We start from the raw sequence: 23237 nt of genomic DNA, 5'->3' as shown, positions 1-23237 counted from the left end.
CCTGGAATCAGGACAGGTATCTGATGTTACTGTATATAATAGCATAACTATTAGACACGAAAAACGAAACAAACAAATTATCATACATGAAACACCTGCGATCAGGACAGATATCTGATGTTAAATGATATAAAATGATCATACACGAAACACCAGGCATCAGGACAGGTATCTGATGACACTGTTTATGATGTATAAAGTATTTGACACAAAACCCCTGGGATCAAGATCTTAAGTTCTAACAGTATTAATGTAATCTGACAGGTATCTTAAGTTACTTTGTTTAATATAAAATACACTGACTTCACACGAAACACCTGCGATCAGGACAGGTATCTGATGTTACTGTATTTAATAGAATAACTATCAGACACGAAATACCAGGCATCAGGACAGGTATCTGATGTTACTGTATATGATGTATAAAGTATTTAACACAAAACCCCTGGGATCAGGATCTTAAGTTCTAACAGTATTAATGTAATCTGACAGGTATCTTAAGTTACTTTGTTTAATATAAAATACACTGACTTCACACGAAACACCTGCGATCGCGTACAGGTATCTGAAGCAAACGGCTGTTTTCACAATCTGCGCATGATCTGTGACCTAAGCAAATTCACAGATAAGCCACGCCACGCCCACTTGATGACATAGTAGCGGTTACGTTGTACTGAATCCCCTGGAAAAAAGTGCCCGCCGAGATGCTAATGGTCTAATCTGATTCAATGATCTATGCTAAGCTAAGCTAAAAGTGCTCCGGCCAGATCCAGAGATCTGCTGATTGGATTCAAGAATGGTAAAACTCAAATGTTTAACAATAGGTGAACAGAGTTAATTAGCCCATTTCCAAAAAAAAGTTGAGTGTTCCTTTAACTCTACTTGGCATTCAGAATTGAGCTGTATGTGCTGGTCTGTACCTGAGTTTGTCTGCGATGAAGATCACTCTCCTCTCCAGCATCAGTGAAGCGAAGACCTGCAGGAGTCTGGAGACACTAAGACACTGCAGCAAACTCTCAAAGTCCACGTGCTCCAGACGAGAGTCCACCGGCCGGCACAGAGTCAGAACCTGCATGTATAGCAGAAACACAGGGAGAATCAGACTAGCAGAAGTCAAAACTTGAACTAAAGTAATTAGGATAAGGAACTGATTCAAGTTGAATAACGACATTGCTGAGCTTGTCTTAAAGTCTGTGTGAAATCAAAATTCACAATGTTCATTTTGCTAGCGCACATTGTAATTCTTTATCCATGCAGTTAATCCACTGAAAAAAGGTTTGTTTTAATAATCTTCAATTAAAGTCTAACTATTTGCTTCTGCGTTTGGAGTAGTGGTCCTTCTCTGTTGACGTCATTTTGACAGCTTCAGCCTCAGTATTATTAACCATGCTTCTCTAACAGTTTGCTTGTTCACGTGGACTCTGAGCTGATGAACTCCATGCTGTTAGTAATATAATTGATGCTATTTTTGATTTTATTTGTAATGCTGCCTTGATGCAATCTGTATTATATGAAGAAGTGTAGAAATCAAGGAGACCATTTGATTCTCCTCATTTACTATTGCATGACTTTTGAGCAGTGGTGGAAAGAGTACAGAAAAATCATACTCAAGTAAAAGTTCCATTACTTGCCCAAAAATGTAGTGCGAGTAGAGTAAAAGTGTCTGTTGTAAATATTACTCAAAGTATGAGTAAAAAGTAGCCATTTTAAATGTAATCACGAGTAGAGAGTATTTAGTATTAAGCTGTAAATAGCTAATGGGTTTACATACAATTTGTGTGTGTAAACGTAACATTCTGTGATTGTTAAAGACTATTTAGTGATTTCTGTCATCATACAGTAAACATCCAGCATCTTCTCATCAATGACATGCAGTCTAAACAGTCTCTCGATTGTTGCGTGTAAAGATTTTGGATCTTCTTGGACACTTTTAATGCTTACAAACAGTTTGCTGCATTTATAAAGCGTCCATGTCTTGAGGTTGTTCAGTATGATGGGATTTACTTTCTATGTGTGATTTGATTGGACGGAATTCACAGGACTGATTTTTCCACTCAGCCAATCCACATAGATAAGAAAAAACAAATCAGGTTGAAAGAAAATAGTGGAGTAAAAGTACAGATACACACAGTAAAATGTGCGAAAGGAAAAGTAAAAGTACTCATTTTTAAAACAACTTATTAAATTACAATTCCTGAGGAAAAACTACTCAATGACAGTAATTTGAGTATTTGTAATTTGTTACTTAACACCACTGCTTTTGAGTAATTACAGAAGGGATTCACATAGTCAGGAATCTTGATGTAAAAGATGTAAAACTTTAATTTATACAATAAGATAAAAAAGGTTTGACTCTGTATTGTTTAAAACAGGAGTCATTTGTCTTTAAACAAGAAAGAATACATTATTAATATTATCATAAAATATTCTAAAAGCCTTAAGGTTATCTATAAGCTTAAGTGCTTCAAAACATTGACAAAATTTGCATTTATAAAATATAAACATTCTAAGCTTGCAGTTCAACACTTCCGCCTAAATGGAACAACCCTTTTTTAAAATTGTAATACTTTAGTTTCACATCAAATCTTCTGACCAATCAAATGCTCTAGTATTTGACATGCTCTACCTATTAAGATGCTTCTCATTTGATTTTTCAATTGAGCCACTCCTACTGGCGGAGCTGGAAACTAAACGCTAGTGGCTGCTTTTTAATGCCATAGCTATATCACTCTGCAGCCTAAGACTGGTTACTCACTGAAGCTAAGCAGGGCTGAGCCTGATCAGTACCTGGATGGGAGACCACATGGGAAAACTGGGTTGCTGCCGGAAGTGGTGTTAGTGGGGCCAGCAGGGGGCACTCAATGCCCTAATTGGGCAGTCCTAATGCCCCAGTATAGTGAAGGAGCCATTCTGTCAGTGAGCGCCGTATTATGGATGAAACCTTAAACCGAGGTTCTGACTCTCTGTGGTCATTAAAAATCACATGGCACTTCTCGTAAAGAGTAGGGGTGTAGCACCAGTGTCCTGGCCAAATTACATCTATCAGCCCTTATCGATCATGGCCTCCCAATCACACATATCCACTGAATTGGCTCTATCACTGTCTCTCCACTCCTCCTATAGCTGGTGTGTGGTGAGCACACTGGCGCCATTGTCCTGTGGCTGCCGTCGCGTCATCCAATTGAATGCTAAATACTGGTGTTGGTGTGGAGAAACCCCCATTGTGTTTATGAAGCGCTTGGTGTGTATGGCCATACACAATAAATGTGTTATATAAATACGCATTACATTTAAAGGGGAGGAGCTACTCTACGTCTTGCCACGTCTTCATATTTCAGTTGAACTTACGTCTCACATCAAACAAAACTTCACATTTCAAAGTACTTCATGGGACCTGTAACCAAATAAAGACTAACACATGTCTATATTTTTCTAATAGGTATCTTAATTTATAAAAAAGTAATAAATATAAGAACATTATTAACACACTAATAAAATTAAAATCAAGTACAGTAAAATATATACAGTAAATAAAAATACACACAGACATAACTACACATACATGGTCTTTATGAGAAATAATAATATAAATATCTAAATATTTACAATGTTTTAGAAATAATAATTTTCACTTACTGCGAACAACGCACATCTAACATTATATAGAGAACTGAATTAAACAACAGTTAAACATCAACGCACCTCATTTCCAGACCCTGGCAGGAAGCTCTTGACGGTGATTGTGCGTCCAGGAGCTGGAAAAGGAGCTTCCATGACGCTGTGCATGAAAGGAGAAACCAGCGCAGGAGAAATCTCTCTCCTCCTCTCCACCTCCTCCAGGATCTGCTCCCAAACATTTCAGACAAATATAATTCACCCTGTGTCTAGAGCTGATGAAACAGAACATTTATGGATGATCAATAAAAAAAGCCCTGACCTTTGAGAAGAGATTGAAGCAGCCCAGTCTGCTGATGATACAGTGAACTTCGGGCAGTCTCTTCCCTTTCCCACTGGGCTGCAGGACACAGGGGTCAGAGGTCAAGATTAGTGCTCATTATTATTGATAAACATGTGTTAGATACATTAATACATTACAATCACAGAGGGATAGCTCACCAGAAAATAAAATGTACTCACTGTTTACTCACCCTCAGGTGGTTCCAAACATTTATGAGTTTCTTTATTCTGTTGAACACTAAATAGGATGATTTGAGGAAAGCTGAAAACTTGTAACCATTGACTTCCATAGTAGGAAAAACAAATACTGTGGAAGTCAATGGTTACAGGTTTCCAGCTTACTTCAAAATATTTGATTTTGTGTTCAACAGAATAAAGAAACTCATAAAGGTTTGGAACCACTTGAGAGTGAGTAAACAGTAAGTAAATTTTCAACAAGTAAATTGTTTAAGTAAAGGTTGAGTAAATGATGACAATTGTCATTTTTGGGTGAACTGTCCCTTTAAATCACTTTAAGTAACTAAGGGCTCTATTTTAATGGTCTAGGAGCAGAGTCTCAAGCATTAAAGGCGTATTCGAATCTACTTTTGCTATTTTAAAGATGGGAAAATACAGTCTGCGCTGCGGCACATGGTCTAACAGTGACTATGTTTACATGGACACCAATAATTCGATTTTAATGCAATTAAGACAACACTCTGATTAAGAGTTAACCATGTAAATAGTGATTTTTGATTAATTTAATCAGATTAAGATCATAATCAAACTAAACAGAAATCGAATTAAGACGTGTGGAGTATGCTGATTTTAGTCACATTATTGAAGTGCAGTACGGCATGTAAGCACCTTTATTGAATTATTACCGTCATGTAAGACTTATCGCCGTGTTTTGCGACAGGATAGTCCACACACACGGCTGTTTGACACTCTTTGCACCTACCCAGTCAGTGCAGATCACAGACACCTGTATTGTGAAATGCTAAGGTTTTTTTCTTCCATTCAGCATGCGGTATGAACTTCCATTAAAACAACACTCTTCCAGCAGTTTAGAGTTGCATCCAATACCTCGTTTGTCACGGAGGGCGTGCATGAAATGTTCGTGAATAAAAGTGAAAGTGCCAAACTGCAGTTAAAGTCGACAAATTAAAAGTGAAACACGCGAAACTGCATAAAAACTCCGGAGGAAATGCGTATAGCGTGGTTGTGCAATGACGTTAATCGAATTATGTGTTATAACATGTAAAATGAGATCATGAAAGTAACACTCAAAAAACAACTCATGTAAACACCTTAGTCTTATTATTCTCTTAATTAGATTAAAGCAAATAATTGGATTACTGATGTCCATGTAAATGTAGTCAGTGTTGTGCTTATTCTCTTAATGAGTTATGGGTGTGTTTTGAACATAACATACATTAAACCAATCTCCCATTCCCTTTAAGAGTCAGTTGTGTTGCGCCATGGCACATTTGCCATTTACATGGCGACTTTGTAAGTGGAAAAACTGAACGCTTCACTAGCGAAAAAACAGTTAAACAGACCATCTGCAGAGAATAAAGAATGATCCTCCTCCATTCAACCTCTTTACTTTCTCTTTACTTTCATGGATAAGGAAATGGTGTTGTACACACTCCACTGAAGACATCCATTAGCCTACATATTTAATTTTGTTTGTTAAGCACAAAGATTTGTTTTAAAACTATTTCTAAATTTAGTTCAGATTTCCAGCAAATGAATAAATGAACAATAATAATGAAGTGTGGTCAAACAACTGAGTTATATTCAAACACACGTCCTATTCTTATATGGTGATGCATCCTATATGGTGATGCAGACATCTCCAAAACCTGACAGATGGACAAATCTAACTTGTTTTTATTAAAACAAATATAAATATACATATAATGAATGATACTACTAAACAACATTATACAATAAAGCTAATTGTCATGAAAAAGCTGAAAAAAAGCCGCCCGACATGAGGAAGGCATGGAGGCAGTGGTTTTTATATTTTATATGTAGAAAATAATAATTTTTGTACTATTTTGATCCTTTAATTCTTTTTATTTGTAAAGATATTTGCGTATTGCTGTACATCCTGTGTGTATTAAGCAATGTGTAAGCATTTAAGACGCAAAACTAACATGCTCTGTGCTGGACTTTAGACCTGCTTTCAGCTGGTCAGTCTATTTTAATTCCTCACAAATAGCAACGCGCCAACAATGTGCCTTAACACACCTCCATTCTAGACCGGCACACCCATGATTCCACACAGCAGCGCAAATGGAGTTACTTTTTAAACAACGTCGCGCAAAACGTGAAAATTAGGGTTGCGTTGGTCTGATAATAGCAACAAATCAAGCCAAACACGTCTTGCGTCTTATTGCGCCGGGTGTATAATAGAGCCCTAAATGTGTTGGTTACTTTTTAAGTAAAGTGATTTGAAAGTATTGAATGTTTTTAAGATTAAGATTGTAATATATTACTAAATTACTTCAACTGTTATGACTGAACTATTTTAATTTACTCGACCTTCTTCATCTATGTTAAGCTGCTTTGACACAACATACATTGTAAAAAAGTGCAATAGAAATAAAGATGAATTGAACTGTATTACTTTTAAAAGTAACTTTACCCAACACTGTCCAACACTGACCAAACTCAATATACTCTTGCAGCATATTATTAAAAGGCTTGTGAACAGTTCTGAGGCCCACTTGCTATGTATTGAAATTTTAAACATCAAAATAGGCTACTTTGATGCCCTTCATCTTAACACAGTTTGAATAGGCTTGGTGTATTGTAAGGTCGAAAGTAAATGCCTACTGGTACGATTGGCAGACATTTTGTACATTTTTAACATTTTCTAAAGTTAGAAAAACTGCATTTTAGCAGATTGGCTCCAATATAAGCGGTTTTTAGACTAACATAAAAGAGTTCCAGGATGTTTTTATTGTACAAATGACCTCTTCTATATCAAAAGATTAAGGGAATTTCGATTTCTCGGTTCATGACCCCTATAATTCACTTTAATGTTAATCCAGACCTGCATGGTATGAACTATAAAACATTTTAATTGACAAAGTTGACAGAATGTGGATGTTTGGTCAAAGCATTATTTTAAATTGACAAAGTGAAATTATGTTTTTTGTTTGTAGATTGAATCCATATTTAAAAAAAAAAAAACTCACCAGGATTTTGCGGCAGTATCCAAATAAGCGACTCCCATCCTCCCCCGTCAGGACAAATGAAAACGTTTCACTGTGGGCGATGGATAAAATGTGTCTAAGGAAAGTGAACTAGTGGGACAATTATAATAATAGGCTGATATGTTACCTGGTGTGGTCCGAGGAGGGACGCCAGTCATGACAGTCAGGAAAACAAAACTTGGGAATCGCTCTCAATCTGTCTTCAGCCTCACGAGACAGACGGGAAGACTTCTCAAACTATATGCAAAACAAAGAGGAAAAAGAACACTAAAAATACATTTTATAGTAAAATATATAATATTTATATATTTTTAAATTAACAATATCTATCTATCCGTCCGTCTGTCCATCCATCTATCTACCTATTTATCTATCCATCTATATAAATATAAATCTATCCAGCCATCTATTTATTTATCTACCCATCTATTTATTTATCTATTTATTTATCTATCCCTCTAGCAACCCATCTATCAATGCATCCATCCATCTACATATACATCTATTTTTCCATCTATTTATTTATCTATCCCTCTAGCAATCCATCCATCCATACATCTATTTTTCCATCTATTTATTTATCTATCCCTTTAGCAATCCATCCATCCATACATCTATCTATCCATCTATTTATTTATCTATCCCTTTAGCAATCCATCCATCCATACATCTATTTTTCCATCTATTTATTTATCTATCCCTCTAGCAATCCATCCATCCATACACCTATTTTTCCATATATTTATTTATCTATCCCTCTAGCAATCCATCTATCCATACATCTATCTATCCATCTATTTATTTATCTATCCCTCTAGCAATCCATCCATCCATACATCTATCTATCCATCTATTTATTTATCTATCCCTCTAGCAATCCATCCATCCATACATCTATCTATCCATCTATTTATTTATCAATTTATTTATCTATCCCTCTTTCAATCCATCCATATATCTATCTATCCATCTATTTATTTATCTATTCAGCTATTTATTTATCTATCCCTCTTTCAATCCATTCATCCATCTATCTATTTATTTATCTATCCCTCTTTCAATCCATACATACATCTATCTATCCATCTATTTATTTATCTATCCCTCTAGCAATCCATCCATCCATACATCTATCTATACATCTATTTATTTATCTATTTATTTATCTATCCCTCTTTCAATCCATCCATATATCTATCTATCCATCTATTTATTTATCTATTCAGCTATTTATTTTTCTATCCCTCTATCAATCTGTCTGTCTGTCCATCCATTTCAATAATAATACATTAATAATACATAAACGTTTATATATATATATATATATATATATATATATATATATATTTATTTATTATTATTATTATTTTTTTATTATTTTTTTTAATAAAAATAATTCAGTATATACTTATTTTAATTCAAATGCATTATAAATATCATAAATAGACTAAATGTAATGTACTTTTTTTAAATAAAGGATTTTTTACATTACTATAATAACAATAATAATAATAATAATAATAATAATAATAATAATAATAATAATAATAATAATAATGAATTGATTAAATATAAATCAAATACTCAAAATGGTGAAACACAAATTCCATAAGTAAAAATGTAATTTTATTTTACATTAGAGATCTCATTAGAGGTCTGTTTACCTTGGTAGGGAACTGTTGTGTGATCTCAGGTATGTATGTGTTTCCAGGGGAGCCTTTTCTAAGCGACACCACAACAAACTGTTGGAAAAGCTGCTGCTGCTGAAGTTGGATCAGATCCCTCTCTAAAGTGCGGTAACCTGGCTTTCGTTTCAGGGTTGACTGAACATACACTGTGCGATGAGAGCGATCTATGACAAAAGAATGTAAACAGCATTGATGGGTTTATAAAAACTACTAAAATGGGTTGATATACAAGTAAATCTAGAGTAAACAAGAGTCATGTTTGCTGAGGCCTGAGGGAGACACTGACCTTTAGAGCTCTCCTCGGGATCGCTTTCTGTCCCACTCAATTCATCTGCCAGAAAACACACACTCACTGATCTATTACACTTTTTCTGTTGGTAAACAAGGTTAATATGAAATATGCATGCTCTTACCGCGGGTTGCAGTCACCCAAACGCGCTTCCTTCCTCTTTTGGACTCAAAAATCTCCTGGATCCTGTTTATAAGCTACACGAGAAAAACACAAACAACATTTCCTCAGCATTTAGTTTATATAAAGCAAATTTCATGTTTTTGAAAGATGTCTCTGACTAAAAATGCAGTAAAAAGAGGAATATGGTGAATTATTATTACCCATTGAAATATTTCCTATTTTAATATAATTTAATATTTATTTTTAATATATATATATATATATATATATATATATATATATATATATATATATATATATATATATATATATATATATATATATATATATATATATATATATATATATGTATATATGTATATATATATATATATATATATATATATATATATATATATATGTATGAGCAATATCACACGAGTAGAAGGGCAATGTGGCTGTATATCTGCAGAACAGCAGAAGCCGTTACTAATTCACCAACGTCACATTAGAGCTAGTGTTTGAATGATTCTCTAGCGTAATGTCTAAAGTGATGTCAAAACAGGTGATTTTGCTCACATTTTAAGATTAGAATGCTGAACCACAAAAAAATGCCATCAATCTACAGAGATTTCCCAGTATTTCTCTGTTGCAATTGGGAGATCACAATAGTCCTATGGTATAAATACAGCACTACAACATACAAAAGAGAGAGATCGACTTAAAAAGTCATTTACCAGTTTAATAATGATTTAATCAGTTGTAGTTTGAAATTACGCTGTTTTTCTCTTAGGGCTTTTTATACGGTCTCTGTCATCTTGTGGATGAACATCGTCAACCATCTTTGCTCAAAGATGGGCTAATGGCCATCGACGCGCTCTCTCTCAGAAATTACAAATGTGGGTGGAGTCTTACAAAAGGGTTAAGGAGGCTGGACAAGTGCTGTTATTTGCAGAATATCGCACAGCTATTAGCCAATCAGATTCAAGAACCAGACAGAACTGTTGTGTGTGTGTGTATATATAAATTTAACTACAACATCATCATTACTGTATCATTTCTACAACATTTTGGCCTTTACTGCGACACATAGTCCTTCAGAAATCATTCTAATATGCTGATTTGGAGGAATATTTTATTATTATTATTATGAGGAATATTCATTGTTTCCAATATCAGGATTTGATTTAAAGAGAGAGTGCAGCTAAAATGAAAATAAGATATTAACTTACTCATCCAATCCAAGATTTAGTTAATTTTTTTCCTTTAATAGGGAATTAAAAATGATTTTCAGCTAAAACTGTGGTTCTTCATCACTCATGAAACAAAATTCGGCAGCTATTCAGAGTTTGACAGCCATAAAATAAATATACAGTCACAGATTATTTCACTTCATTAGATGTTACTGTATCATCAGAAGCAACTGGTATCATTATTATTTATTCATTTACTCTCAAAATGTTAGTAGCCCAAACAGAATCTGATACATGGAAATGAAAATGACATATATGACATACAAGTTTATATTTGGATTTCACAAATAAAATGTCATATATGCAACATATATTTCCAAATATTGTATAAAATGGCTATACATGTTGAAATATATTAGCTATAATATTATATGAACATATATGAACACATTACGGGTAAAATATTTCCACATATAATGCTATGTTTGTAATTCCAACAGTTGAAAAAAACTGAAATGGCCATTTTTGCAATATTTGGAAATATATATTGCATATAACATGTAATATACATGAAATTCAAATATATACCTGTCATTTGCATATACAGCTAAGGTATAATGTTCTATTGAATCACAGACACAACATGATCATTTAAGCTAAAAACATGCTAACATGATAGTTCATGCCAGTAACACAACAACTTGTTAATTCATGTTGGAAGCCTTTCAATTCATGCTAGCAACATGCTAATTCACTTTAAAAACTTAAATTTATCATGCTGTCAATATACTAAGTATGCTAAAATCATGCTAATTTGTGATAAAAAATATGCTAACGTGCTAGCAACTTACAATTTTAACCAACTTTATTTTTCTATTGAATTAATCACAGACACAACATGATAATCTAAGCTAAAACATGCTAACAACATGCTAATTCACACTAGAAACACAAAACAACTTGTTAATTCATGTCAGAAGCCTTCCAATTTATGCTAGCAACATGCTAGCAATTATGCTGTGCATATGCCAAGTATGCTAAAACCATGCTAATTCATGATAACAATATGCTAATATACTAGAAACATGCTAACAGCATGCAATTTCAACAAACTTTACTCCTCTATTGAATTAATCACAGACACAACATAATAATCTAAGCAATTTGTTTAACGGAGAGATTTTTCAGACATTTCTAAACATATTAGATTTAATAACTCATTTCTAATAACTGATTTATTTTATCTTTGCCATGATGACAGCACATCATATTGTAAGATATTTTAGTATTAGATATTTTAAGATATTAGTGTTCAGCTTAAAGTGACATTTAAAGGCTTAACTAGGTTAATGAGGCAAGTCAGGGTAATTAGGCAAGTTATTGTATGATGGTTTGTTCTAGACTATCGAAAACAAATATTGCTTAAAGGGGCTAATAATATTGACCTTAAAATGATTTTTAAAGAATTAAAAACAGCTTTTATTCTAGCCGAAATAAAACAAATAACACTTTCTCCAGAAGAAAAAATATTATCAGACATACTGTGAAAATTTCCTTGCCCTGTTAAACATCATTTGGGAAATATTTGAAAAAGCAATATTCACAGGAGGGCCAATAATTCTGACTTCAAATTTATATGTGGGAGCCTCTGACGTTTTTATGAACCACCAGGGAGGACCGCAGTTTCAATCTTAAAATCTACTAAAGGAAAAGTATAATTACACTTTCTGCATCACGATGACCAGCATCTCTGTGTGTATTTCAGTGCTGTTTTTCTCAATTGGTCAGAATAGGATATGACACGCTAATTATGGTTCATTTTCATGAAGACCACAGCGGTGTGCCCACATCACACAGCGAGAGCATGAGACAGCAGACGCTTGTGGCATGATGAGCGGAAACAGCCTGGTGCTGCTGCCACGCAGATAAAGGCATAACGCTCAACATGTGTGGATGGTAAAGGCATGATGCACTGCACTGAACTTCACACGAGTTTCAAATACAGTTATAAAAGGAGGATTTTATGAGGTCGCTAGGCAGCAGAATAATCATTAGCACGGTTTAACAAATAGTCGAAACTAATCGCATACAAAATTAAAGTTTGTATTTACATAATAGACAGTTGAAGTCACCATTATTAGCCCTCCTGTGATTTTGTTTTTCCAAATATTTCCCAAATTATGTTTAACAGAGCAAGGAATTTCCATAGTATTTCCTAAAATATTTTTTCTTCTGGAGAAAGTCTTATTTGTTTTATTTCAACTAGAATAAAATAAGTTTTTAAACCATTTTAAGGTCAAAATTATTAGCCCCCTTAAGTAATATTTGTTTTCGACTGTCTACAGAAAAAACACTGTTATACAATGGTTTGCCTAACTACCCTGACTTGCTTAATTAACCTAGTTAAGCCTTTAAAAGTCCCTTTAAGCTCAATACTAGTGTCTTTAAAAATATCTAGTAAAATATTATGTACTTTCATCATGGCAAAGATAAAAGAAATCAGTTATTAGGAATTGGTTATTTATAATTTAATTTGTATTATGTTTAGAAATGTGTTGAAAAATCTTCTTTCAGGGACTATCAATTATAACTTCAACTGTATATACTGTAGGTGGATGTACGCATTTATAGACTTTTTTTTCGTTGCTGCTTGGAGGGCACCAGCGTCTTGCAGTAGGATGCTTAGAACTTCCATTTACAGCGTTTACAACTGGTAAATCTTGATCCAAAAATGGTTGTCAATACCGTTTTGAGTAGCTTATGGAGTGCTTTTGTGATCCAAAACTTCAATTTTGAAAGGTGTGTTAAAGCCGTTATACTTCTGTCAGATGCGATTCAAGCGCGAGAGAAAAACCTTCTCCTAATTCAGTCAGATCAGATGCTGAAATACAGTGTCATGCACTCGACCTGTCAGCTGTTATACTGTACTCAGCAGCTCTTCAATGCGCGCGCGCATGCGCACGCACACGCACACACACACAAAATAGATCACTGCATTATAGAGCAAACCATATTACTGGCATGAAACTTAACAGGTATGTAACGAAGCCAAAAAATAAAAGTCCGTTACTGATATTCTGCTGGCTGATTTGCATGATGATTCTAATCGGGAGCCGTTTAGGTTTCGTTTCGTTCGTTTGTATTGTGTAGTATTTACCATGGCATGTGTTTTTGTGTCATTTCAAAATGCCATTTTATTTTCACTTTGTGCCAGTCTTTCAATCCATGTGTTAGTGGGACAGTACGTGTGTGTGTCAAACATGTTGGTGAATTACATTTGTTTGGGTTGGTTATATTTGAAAAAAAAGGAGAAAATGTTCACTTTAGCAACGACGATGCTCCATTTAAATGGCACAAGATGCCGTCTGACGGTAATGGTAAATGACTAGCAAAATGTTGTTTTTCCTTCCTAGATTGCATTATTTAAAATAATCAGTCCAGGAGGTGGCGCTGATCGACAGCAGTATTAGATCAAAGACGTTAAAAGCAAGTATAATAAATTAAAACTATCATTTCAAAGCTGTCCGAATGTGACACATCATTCAATTATACGCATCAAGCTGCCGACTGGAAGTTCTCAGCGTCCTCCTTACGAATATACGCAAAGCATAATGGGTAATTTTACGTTCTATATACTGTATACATAAGAAATAGACAGTACATATACAATAACGTGTATAGTTTTATTAAGAAACTTTGTTTATAAATGAATCAGCCATTTTGAACGAATCATTTGAATTAATGAAACTAATGAAATGGAGACTTGTCACCATCTACTGGCGGTTTCAGTTTCATATTTACTTATCCATGACCCGCTTAAAACTAACCCAGACAACAACACACGCATGCTTACACGCAAACTAAATAAGATTTTTTTGTTGTTGTTGAAGGCACAATAAGTAATATTTTTAAATAAAAATATGCAATAAAAACCATAACAGCATTATAAATTTCTCTCAGGTGTGTTTTAATGTAAATACTACTACTAAAACTACAAAAAAAAACTACTAAATAAAGACAAATGCATCAAAAGCAACAAAATGACTAAAGTCAAAATGAAGCTAGAAACAAACAGCCTAATTCAATATATATATATATATATATATATATATATATATATATATATATATATATATATATATATATATATATATATATATATATATATATATATATATATATATATATATATATATATATATAGATAGATAGATAGATAGATAATACTAGGGTAACAAGCTTCTGATGTTTCACTTGGACTGCTATACTCTGCAGTAACCACTAAGTAAGCACAACCTACACAAGAGCTAGACATCAGAACAATTTCCACATTTCTCTCTTGCTGTCTGACGTTAAAATAAGTGATTTCCACTGAAGACAAGCAGCATCTTACCTCCCCTTTCTGCTTGCGCTCATTATTAAAACAGCATTCCTCCATGAGCCTCATCTACACCGTTTCGTCCTTCTGATTCTTGCTTTTTTTTTCAAAATAACAAAATGGATCATTCTGGCACAAAGCTGAACAAAACTGATTATTCAGCAGCGTCCAGTATGATGAGCAACTACTTCATGATAATCCTCAACCTCCCGTTTCCTGCCACCATCATCCATTTCTCACCACTTCCTTTCCTCTTCCTCTATGATTATCAAAGCTGACATTTCTGATGCTTCTCTTCCGTAACGTCTTACATTCAGTGCAATTAAGAGCTAGGACAAGAAAAAAAGGATCTATATTTTTACGAATCATCACAAAAAGACAGGCTAAGATGTGATGATATGCGTAAAGGCATCAGTCATCAGGCTGTGGTGCTTTAAAGTAGATTCATTAAAAAAATATTAATTGGATTCTCATACAAATTGTCTGTACAGTTATGCCAATGTGTCATGCAAGAAAATGGATTAGGCTAATTCAATCGAGGAGTAAAGTTTGTTGAAATTGCAAGCTGCTAGCATGTTTCTAAGTTGCTAACATGAATTAACAAGTTGTTATTGTGTTTCTAGTATGAATTAGCATGTTGTTAGCATGTTTTAGCTTGGATTATCATGTTGTGTATGTGATTAATTCAATGGACAGTTAAGTTAGTTGAAATTGTAAGTTGCTAGCACGTTTGCATATTGAAATCACAAATTAGCATGTTTCTAACATACTTAGAATTTTGTTAGCATCAATTAACATGATATTATATGTTTATAAAGTGAGTTAGCATATTGCTAGCATTAATTGGAAGGCTTTTAACATGAATTGGCAAGTTGTCGTATTTGTAGCATGAATTAGCATGTAAGCATGTTTTAGCTTGGATTATCATGTTGTGTATGATTAATTCAATAGAGGGGTAAAGTTTGTTGAAATTGCAAGTTGCTAGCACATTAGCATATTGTTATAAAGAATTAGCATGTTTCTAGTTTAGCGTTTTGTTAGCATCAATTAACATTATATACGTTTCTAAAGAGAATTAGCATGTTGCTAGCATGAATTAGAAGGCTAATCTTATTTAACAATTTGTTATTGTGTTTCTAGTATGAATTAGCATGTTATTTGTATGTTAGCTTGGATTATCATTTTGTGTCTGATTAATTCAATAGCATAAATACCATTTGGCTATCATCAATTACCATGATATTATTATTATTTTTTAAGTGAATTATCATGTTGCTAGCATTAATTGGAAGGCCTCTAATATGAATTAACAAGTTGTTATTGTGTTTCTAACATAAATTAGTTTGTTGTTAGCATGTTTGAAGCTTGGATTATCATGCCGTGTCTTTGATTAATTTAAGCACACTGAACTGAGCTAAACTGAACTGAACTTAAACACAGAAAACTGAACTACACTGTTCCAATTTACTATGACCTTTTATGTGAAGCTGCTTTGACACAATCTACATTGTAAAAGCGCTATACAAATAAAGGTGAATTGATTTGTATAGAGGAGTAAAGCTGGTTAAAATTGCAAGTTGCTAGCACGTTGACATATTGTTATCATGAATTAGCATGTTTCTCGCATACTTAGCATTTTATTAGCATCAATAACATATTATATATTTCTAAAGTGAATTAGTATGTTGCTAGCATACTTAGCATTTTATTAGCATCAATGAACATATTATATATTTCTATAGTGAATTAGTATGTTGCTAGCATAGATTGGAATGCCTTTAGTATGAATTAACATGAATTAGCATACTGTTAGTATGTTTTTAGCTTGGATTATCATGTTGTGTCTGTGATTAATTCAATAGCCAGTAAAGTTTGTTGAAATTGCAAGTTGCTAATACATTAGCATTTTGATATCACAAATTAGCATGTTTCTAACATACTTAGCATTAACATTAACATGATATTATATGTTTCTAAAGTGAGTTAGCATGTTGCTAGCATGAATTGGAAGGCTTCTAACATGAATTAACAATTTGATATTGTGTTTGTAGCATGAATTAGCATGTTGTTAGCTTGGATTATTATGTTGTGTCTGTGATTAATTCAATAGAGAGGTCAATTTCTTGAAATTGCAAGTTGCTAACACGTTATTTTCGTTATTGTTATCACGAATTAGCATGTTTCTAGCCAACTTAGCATTTTGTTAGCATCAATTAACATGATACTATATGTTTCTAAAGTTAATTAATATGTGGCTAGCATTAATTTGAAGGCCTCTAATATAAATTAACAAGTTGTGATGTTTCTAGCATGAATTAGCATGTTGTTAGCATGTTTTAGTTTGGATTATCATGCTGTGTCTGTGATTAATTCAATTAGCAGGTTTCTAGCATACCTAGCATTTTGTTAGCATCAATTAACATGATATTATATGTTTCTAAAGTGAATAAGCATGTTGCTAGCATAAATTGGAAGGCTTCTAATATGAATTAACAAGTTGTTATTGTGTTTCTAGCATGAATTAGCATGTTGTTAGCTTGGATTATCATGCCGTGTCTGTGAACATATTTCTAACATTATTAAACCTGCTGTTACCATGCTTTTAGTATGAAATAACCTTACAAAGCTGAACAAAACTGATTATTCAACAGCATCCAGTATGATGAGCAGCGACTTCATGATAATCCTCAACCTCTCGTTTCCTGCCACCATCATCCATTTCTCACCACTTCCTTTCCGCTATGACCAGCAAAACTGACATTTCTGACCTTTCTCTTTCGTCCTACATTCAGTGCAATTAAAGACTAGACAAAAAATTGCTTATACATCAAAATGGTTTATGTGCTCAACAATTGTGTTGCTGCGCTGAATGACATGCAGTTAGTTTCCTAATATTTTTGCGGTGCTGTTTGCTTTGTGTCGCATTTCCCAAAAGATGACACGCACTACGTTCATTTTTTTACTTTAGATAGCAGCTTGTAAGATACTTGTATTAATTGATAGTAATTATACTTGTATTATACTTTGGTCACCAGAAATTGGCCACAAAAACATGAACCTCTGAGTCAGGTTGCAACTCAATTCTCAAAAACTATTCAAAACATTCAATTCTCAGGCTATTTTAATTAAGTTTCTGAGTTCCTGGTTTCATGGATATAATTATGGCAAGAAAGTGCTAAAACATGACCTAGATGTTTCCTACAACACTTGTGGGTATTAACGACAAAGAAATACAGATTTTGTAAAAAATGTTGCGTTTTTTTTTTCTGGAATGTTATTTTGACATTAAATCGAGAGTTTGAGCACTCTTGTGTCTGAATCAATATACATTTACAATATGATTCAATATACACTACATGACAAAAGTGTTGTTGCCTATCCAAGTTTTAGGAACAACAAATAATAACTTGACTTCTAGTTGATCATTTGGTATCAGAAAGAGCTTATATGAAAGGCAAAGGCAAAGTTAAAAAACCATGTTGACATGGATACACAGGATTTCTTCAGGTTTCACCAAATTAAATTTAGGATTTTTTAAGACCATGAAATTTAAGATATTTAATAATACAATAATTATTTTGAATATTTTTTTATTAATTTTCAAATATATCCTTTCACAAACCCTATAACCCTTACCAAGAATAGAACAAAACATAACTCTCAGTTATTTCAGTCTACAATAATAATAATAAAAAAATCTAGGTCAGGTCAGTATCCTCAGCAGTAAATAAATGAAATAAACTTTTAAGCAAATGTTAAAGTAATTACATGCTATTTTTAAATAAAAAGTCTAAGAAATGGGTTATTTTTTGTTTTTTTCTCCTGTTGCGCTCAACGAAGGACCAAATGACCAGAGAAGGGTCATATGACCTTAAGGTTAACTTTCTCCAAATTTCAGGAGGTAGAATATTGACTCTATGATAATCATGCTGACTCTACAAACTCAAATTTATGCTTTGCAATCAGTAATAATGTGCACCTAGTTCAGAGAGAGAGTGGACCAGATCAACTCACTCTTCACTCTTACCTAATAGGCCAACCTTTGACCAGCACCCAAATTTTGACTATAAAGATGAGGGTTTTTTACTGAAACATTGAAAGCTCAGCCATGGGATAAGTGCACATTACCCGGCATTCTCGCAATGACTGGAGATGGTTTGCAGATTCATCAAGCATAAGCCAAGCACTGTTGGTCCGAGTGTTGAAGCTGGCTTCTGCTGATGAAACTTCAAACTAGCTTCGGTTTTTATTTTCTTACACTTGTCTCTTTTATTCCAGTTTACGTAAAGCACTTTAAATTGCCACTGTGTAAAAAATGTGCTATATAAATAAACTTGCCTTGCCTTGACTGCAATGGGCTCCCCAGTCTTTGAAGAGGAAAATGATGGCACGTCTATGAGGTTGTATATACTTAAATCAAATTGCTTGGGGTTTCATTATCTGTCTTTTATTCATGTAATCCTCATTACTCCACTTTATTTAGCATTATAAGCCTTTTATGCAATTTTGTTGTATTGTGTTCATAAGTATGATTCATGATTATTGATTATTATTGTGATAATTGATATCAGCCGTGCGTACCAGCATTAAACAGTTACATTGCTTGATTAGTATGGTGTAGGGACTGTTATTGGTGCCTCCTCTTGTCGATTAGCACCACACTTGTCTCACTTGCATAAACATAATCCCTACTAAAACCTTTTTAGTATGCTGAAACATTTTACATACTAAAATTTGGGGCATACTAAAACAAAAACATTTTAATGAGATGGATTGTTGGTGATTGTATGGATGTTAATAGCCAGATTGGGTAGCTATACATGAACAAAGGAAAATTAAGACCTGTTAAAAAAGGATTCAAGACCTTCAACACAACATTTCAGTATATTTAAGACTTTTTAAGACCCCGAAGACACCCTGATACATGTATGAAGATTTAAAATGTAAAAAATATGCATTTTAAGTATGCATTAATAACATTACAAATAAACATGACATGATTTCTTGTTAAATAAACTATTGTTTATTAATGACATATGTATGATGCTGTAGTGACATATTAATGTGTCTTCCGTAAATCGTGGTAAAAAATTTATATTTACATTATTTTTGTTTCATAATTACTGAACACATTGTAATGTAAAACTAAATTTAAAGCCATAATACACTTTTACTCGATTTCTCAAGGAGCAGTGCTGTGTTATCAGCATTTGGGTGCAGCTCCTCTTTATAAAACTCTGAGGAATACATTATGTCATGTCAAAGTGTGTGGTTAAAGTTCACATGCACACAATCAGAGAAACAGGTGGTGACAGACACACGTTGTGCAATGTTTAATGCCACCTGACACAGTGTTTATGTGTGTGAGTTTACCAGGGGTTGCCGGCTTGTCTTGTACGTTGCAGCAGGTTTGACTGCTGATGATCTGGGAGAGCTGGAGATGGTGGTGCATGTAGGTGATGTTGTTAGCTGTCTATGGTCTCGTCCCACTTTATGCAGCCGGTCACCATTAGGCAATAGTGTGAAGGGCTTCGGTGAGAGCTGTATACGGTGACAGACAAGAAAAGATGTAGATGGGGAGTTAAGTTAAGTTAAGATAAGTTTAATTTAGTTTATTATAGTTTATTTTATTAGTTTATTATAGTATAGTATAGTATAGTATAGTATAGTATAGTATAGTATAGTATAGTATAGTATAGTACAGCATAAGTATAGTATAGTATAGTATAGTATAGTATAGTATAGTATAGTATAGTATAGTATAGTATAGTATAGTATAGTATAGTATAGTAGCGATGCTCCGATCAGGATTTTTGCAGCCGATACCGAGTACCGATTCCTTGTCATGGTGATTGGCCGATACTAAGTAGCGATTCTAATGCTTCAAGTTTTATAATGTATTAAGCACATTTTCCTTCCAATTATGAACCTAAAGAGAAGATCTCGCCTTGCCCAAGAGAATAAATGAATGATACTGCATATAATACCTCAAACACATCTCTTATAACCATTTAGGTGTGAACATGTCATGGCTAGAAGCAGCTTTACAGGAAATAATTCATTCATTCATTTTACTTCGGCCTAGTCTCTTATTTATTAGGGGTCTCCACAGTGGAATGAACCGCCACAGAAAATAATAAAAACAGAGATATAAAAATTGGTAAGAAAAATTACAGTAAACAGTAGTTTATAAGCCTAAGTATATTACAAGAAGTTATATTATTAAATATAAGTTGTTTTTTTTTATCTAAAAAATTCCAGTCAACTTTTAGTGAACTTGCAATATTGTCAAAAACACAGAATTTCTGTGATTGGTTCATGAGATCGGCCAGATTGGCGAGTACTGATCGAGGCATGAAATGTGATTATCGGCCGATACCAATCTTCGACGGATCGATTGGAGCATATTATAGTATAGTATAGTATAGTATTGTATAGTATAGTATAGTATAGTAGTTCAATTCAGTTCAGTTTAGTTTAGCTTAGTTTAGTTTAGTTCAGTATAGTTTATTATAGTTTAGTTAAAAATTAGCCAGTGGACTTAATGTCCATTTTTTGTTGCTATTAAAATACACAGTTGGAATAAATGACTTAAAATTAAAAAGACAAGAGGTGCATTTATTTGATTATTTAAACAATTTTCTTTCTTAATTTAAAAAAGTCAGTAAACACATTAATATTATAAAACATTATTGCATTTTTACATTACCCTCCCCATTTTAATATATTTTTAAATAAATAAATAAATACAAAAATAAAGAAGAATATAGAAATAAATTTTTCAAAGTTTGGACTCCATATTTGGATTATTTGTAACCTAGACTTTGCCCTATAATGCTAAAAGTAATATTGTAACTGTATTATTAAGTTTTAATAATAAACTGTATTTTTACTAAGGAAAATAAGCAATGTTTTTAGCCCTTTTTCTGATCTGTTTACTCTCGTTTATTTATAATTTCTTTATGTGTCCTTTGAAGACTGTATTATTGTGAAAATTCAATAAATATAATTGTAAAAAATTAAATAAATAAACAACTTATTGTTGGCCAGTTGTCGTGAATATATATAAAAAACATATATATAAAATATATATATATAAAAAAAAAACATATATCATGTTTTATTGTTCCACTATAGTAATGGTTATATACATTTTCCTTCAGCTTAGTCCCTTATTTATCAGGGGTCCCCACAGCGTAATGAACCGCCAACTAGTTCAGCATATGTTTTACTCAGCAGATGCCCTCCCAGCCGCAACCCAGTACTGGGAAAGTAATGATAATATTAACAATAAAATATTAAACTTAATACATGTCTCTCATGTTGTCCCACAGTAACAAAAATACGATGTATGGGTCGAGTTCAGTAGCTAATCAGCCAGAATCAGCCAGCTGGAAGCGGTGACGACCAGCGAGACTTAGCTATCACTCAAGTGGCCACGGTCTTAATTATGCAGACTTAATATAACCTAATGTAAAGAAAACGGATGTGTTATAAAAAAATTCACCCACCTCACAGTTGTCATGAAGGGTAATATTAGCTATATACACCAAAATCATTCTTTGTACCAGGCTGTAAACACCCTTTTTTCTGCTGTAAATTTGGCCATTGTAACAGTGGGGTCAATGGAAATCTGCTCTATTATGGAGCCAGGACTAGCGGAATTTCGCTGAATTGACCCTTTGCTAAGCCACACCCAAAAACTGCCACTGACCAATCGTGGCTTAACAACCGTAGCTACACGCAGGGGCTCTGTCAAGCTTTCGAGCGAGGGAAACAGGCCAAAGCGCTGTCCATATTGATTGTGCAAATCTGACACCTGGACCAGGTGGTGGAATTTTTTCCCTTTTCAAAACCAAAAACCCAAGAGGAGAAATGCCAGCGTGGATCAAGCTGTGTGAGGGGCTTTTGTTTTGATATCCCTAACACATTCAGTGATAGACGGCAATAACTCACACACCTCTTACCCTAAACAGATCTAAACTGTGTTTCCTACAAAAATACAAAGCAGGTTATGTTTCACAGCTGTCTTTTTTTCCCCGCTCGATATTATGAGCAATGCTCCGTTTAAGCCTTCGCCATAGTAACGTTAACATTAGTCATATTAATAGCGAATAGGTCATAATAACATGAGTTATTGATTCGGAAAATATGAATCTGCGAATCTGTTGCTAACTTTACTGAACTTCATATTTCCATCTGTTTCAAGCAACGAATGTTTGAAATCACAAATCAACAGAACAAAACCGAGATGTGATCACAAACTGAGCACTTGCAATCAATATACTTTACCAGCAGCTGTTTTTCAGTAACTTATAAAGAGCACACAAACATAATGACAGTAATAGGTAACTTACTGTACATTGTTATGGGTCAATGATGCTAATATTCGGCACAAGTTCATCAATTTCCCCTTTCTGG

General features: G+C 33.6%; 1 protein-coding gene across 1 annotated transcript in view; it reads right to left on the bottom strand.

Moving 5' to 3' along the window:
- dennd2c (DENN/MADD domain containing 2C) overlaps positions 1 to 23237 on the bottom strand; it is a 60338-nt gene that overhangs the window by 14579 nt on the left and 22522 nt on the right. Inside the window, 9 exon segments of the mRNA XM_056463209.1 lie at positions 921 to 1069; positions 3703 to 3843; positions 3938 to 4015; positions 7149 to 7218; positions 7294 to 7403; positions 8831 to 9018; positions 9141 to 9185; positions 9268 to 9340; positions 20190 to 20357. Coding sequence (XP_056319184.1) covers positions 921 to 1069; positions 3703 to 3843; positions 3938 to 4015; positions 7149 to 7218; positions 7294 to 7403; positions 8831 to 9018; positions 9141 to 9185; positions 9268 to 9340; positions 20190 to 20357 — 1022 coding nt within the window.

This window comes from Danio aesculapii, chromosome 8 (assembly GCF_903798145.1).
Source record: "Danio aesculapii chromosome 8, fDanAes4.1, whole genome shotgun sequence".
Classification (NCBI taxonomy): Eukaryota; Metazoa; Chordata; class Actinopteri; order Cypriniformes; family Danionidae; genus Danio; species Danio aesculapii.
This window is presented reverse-complemented; position numbering and strand designations above follow the sequence as displayed.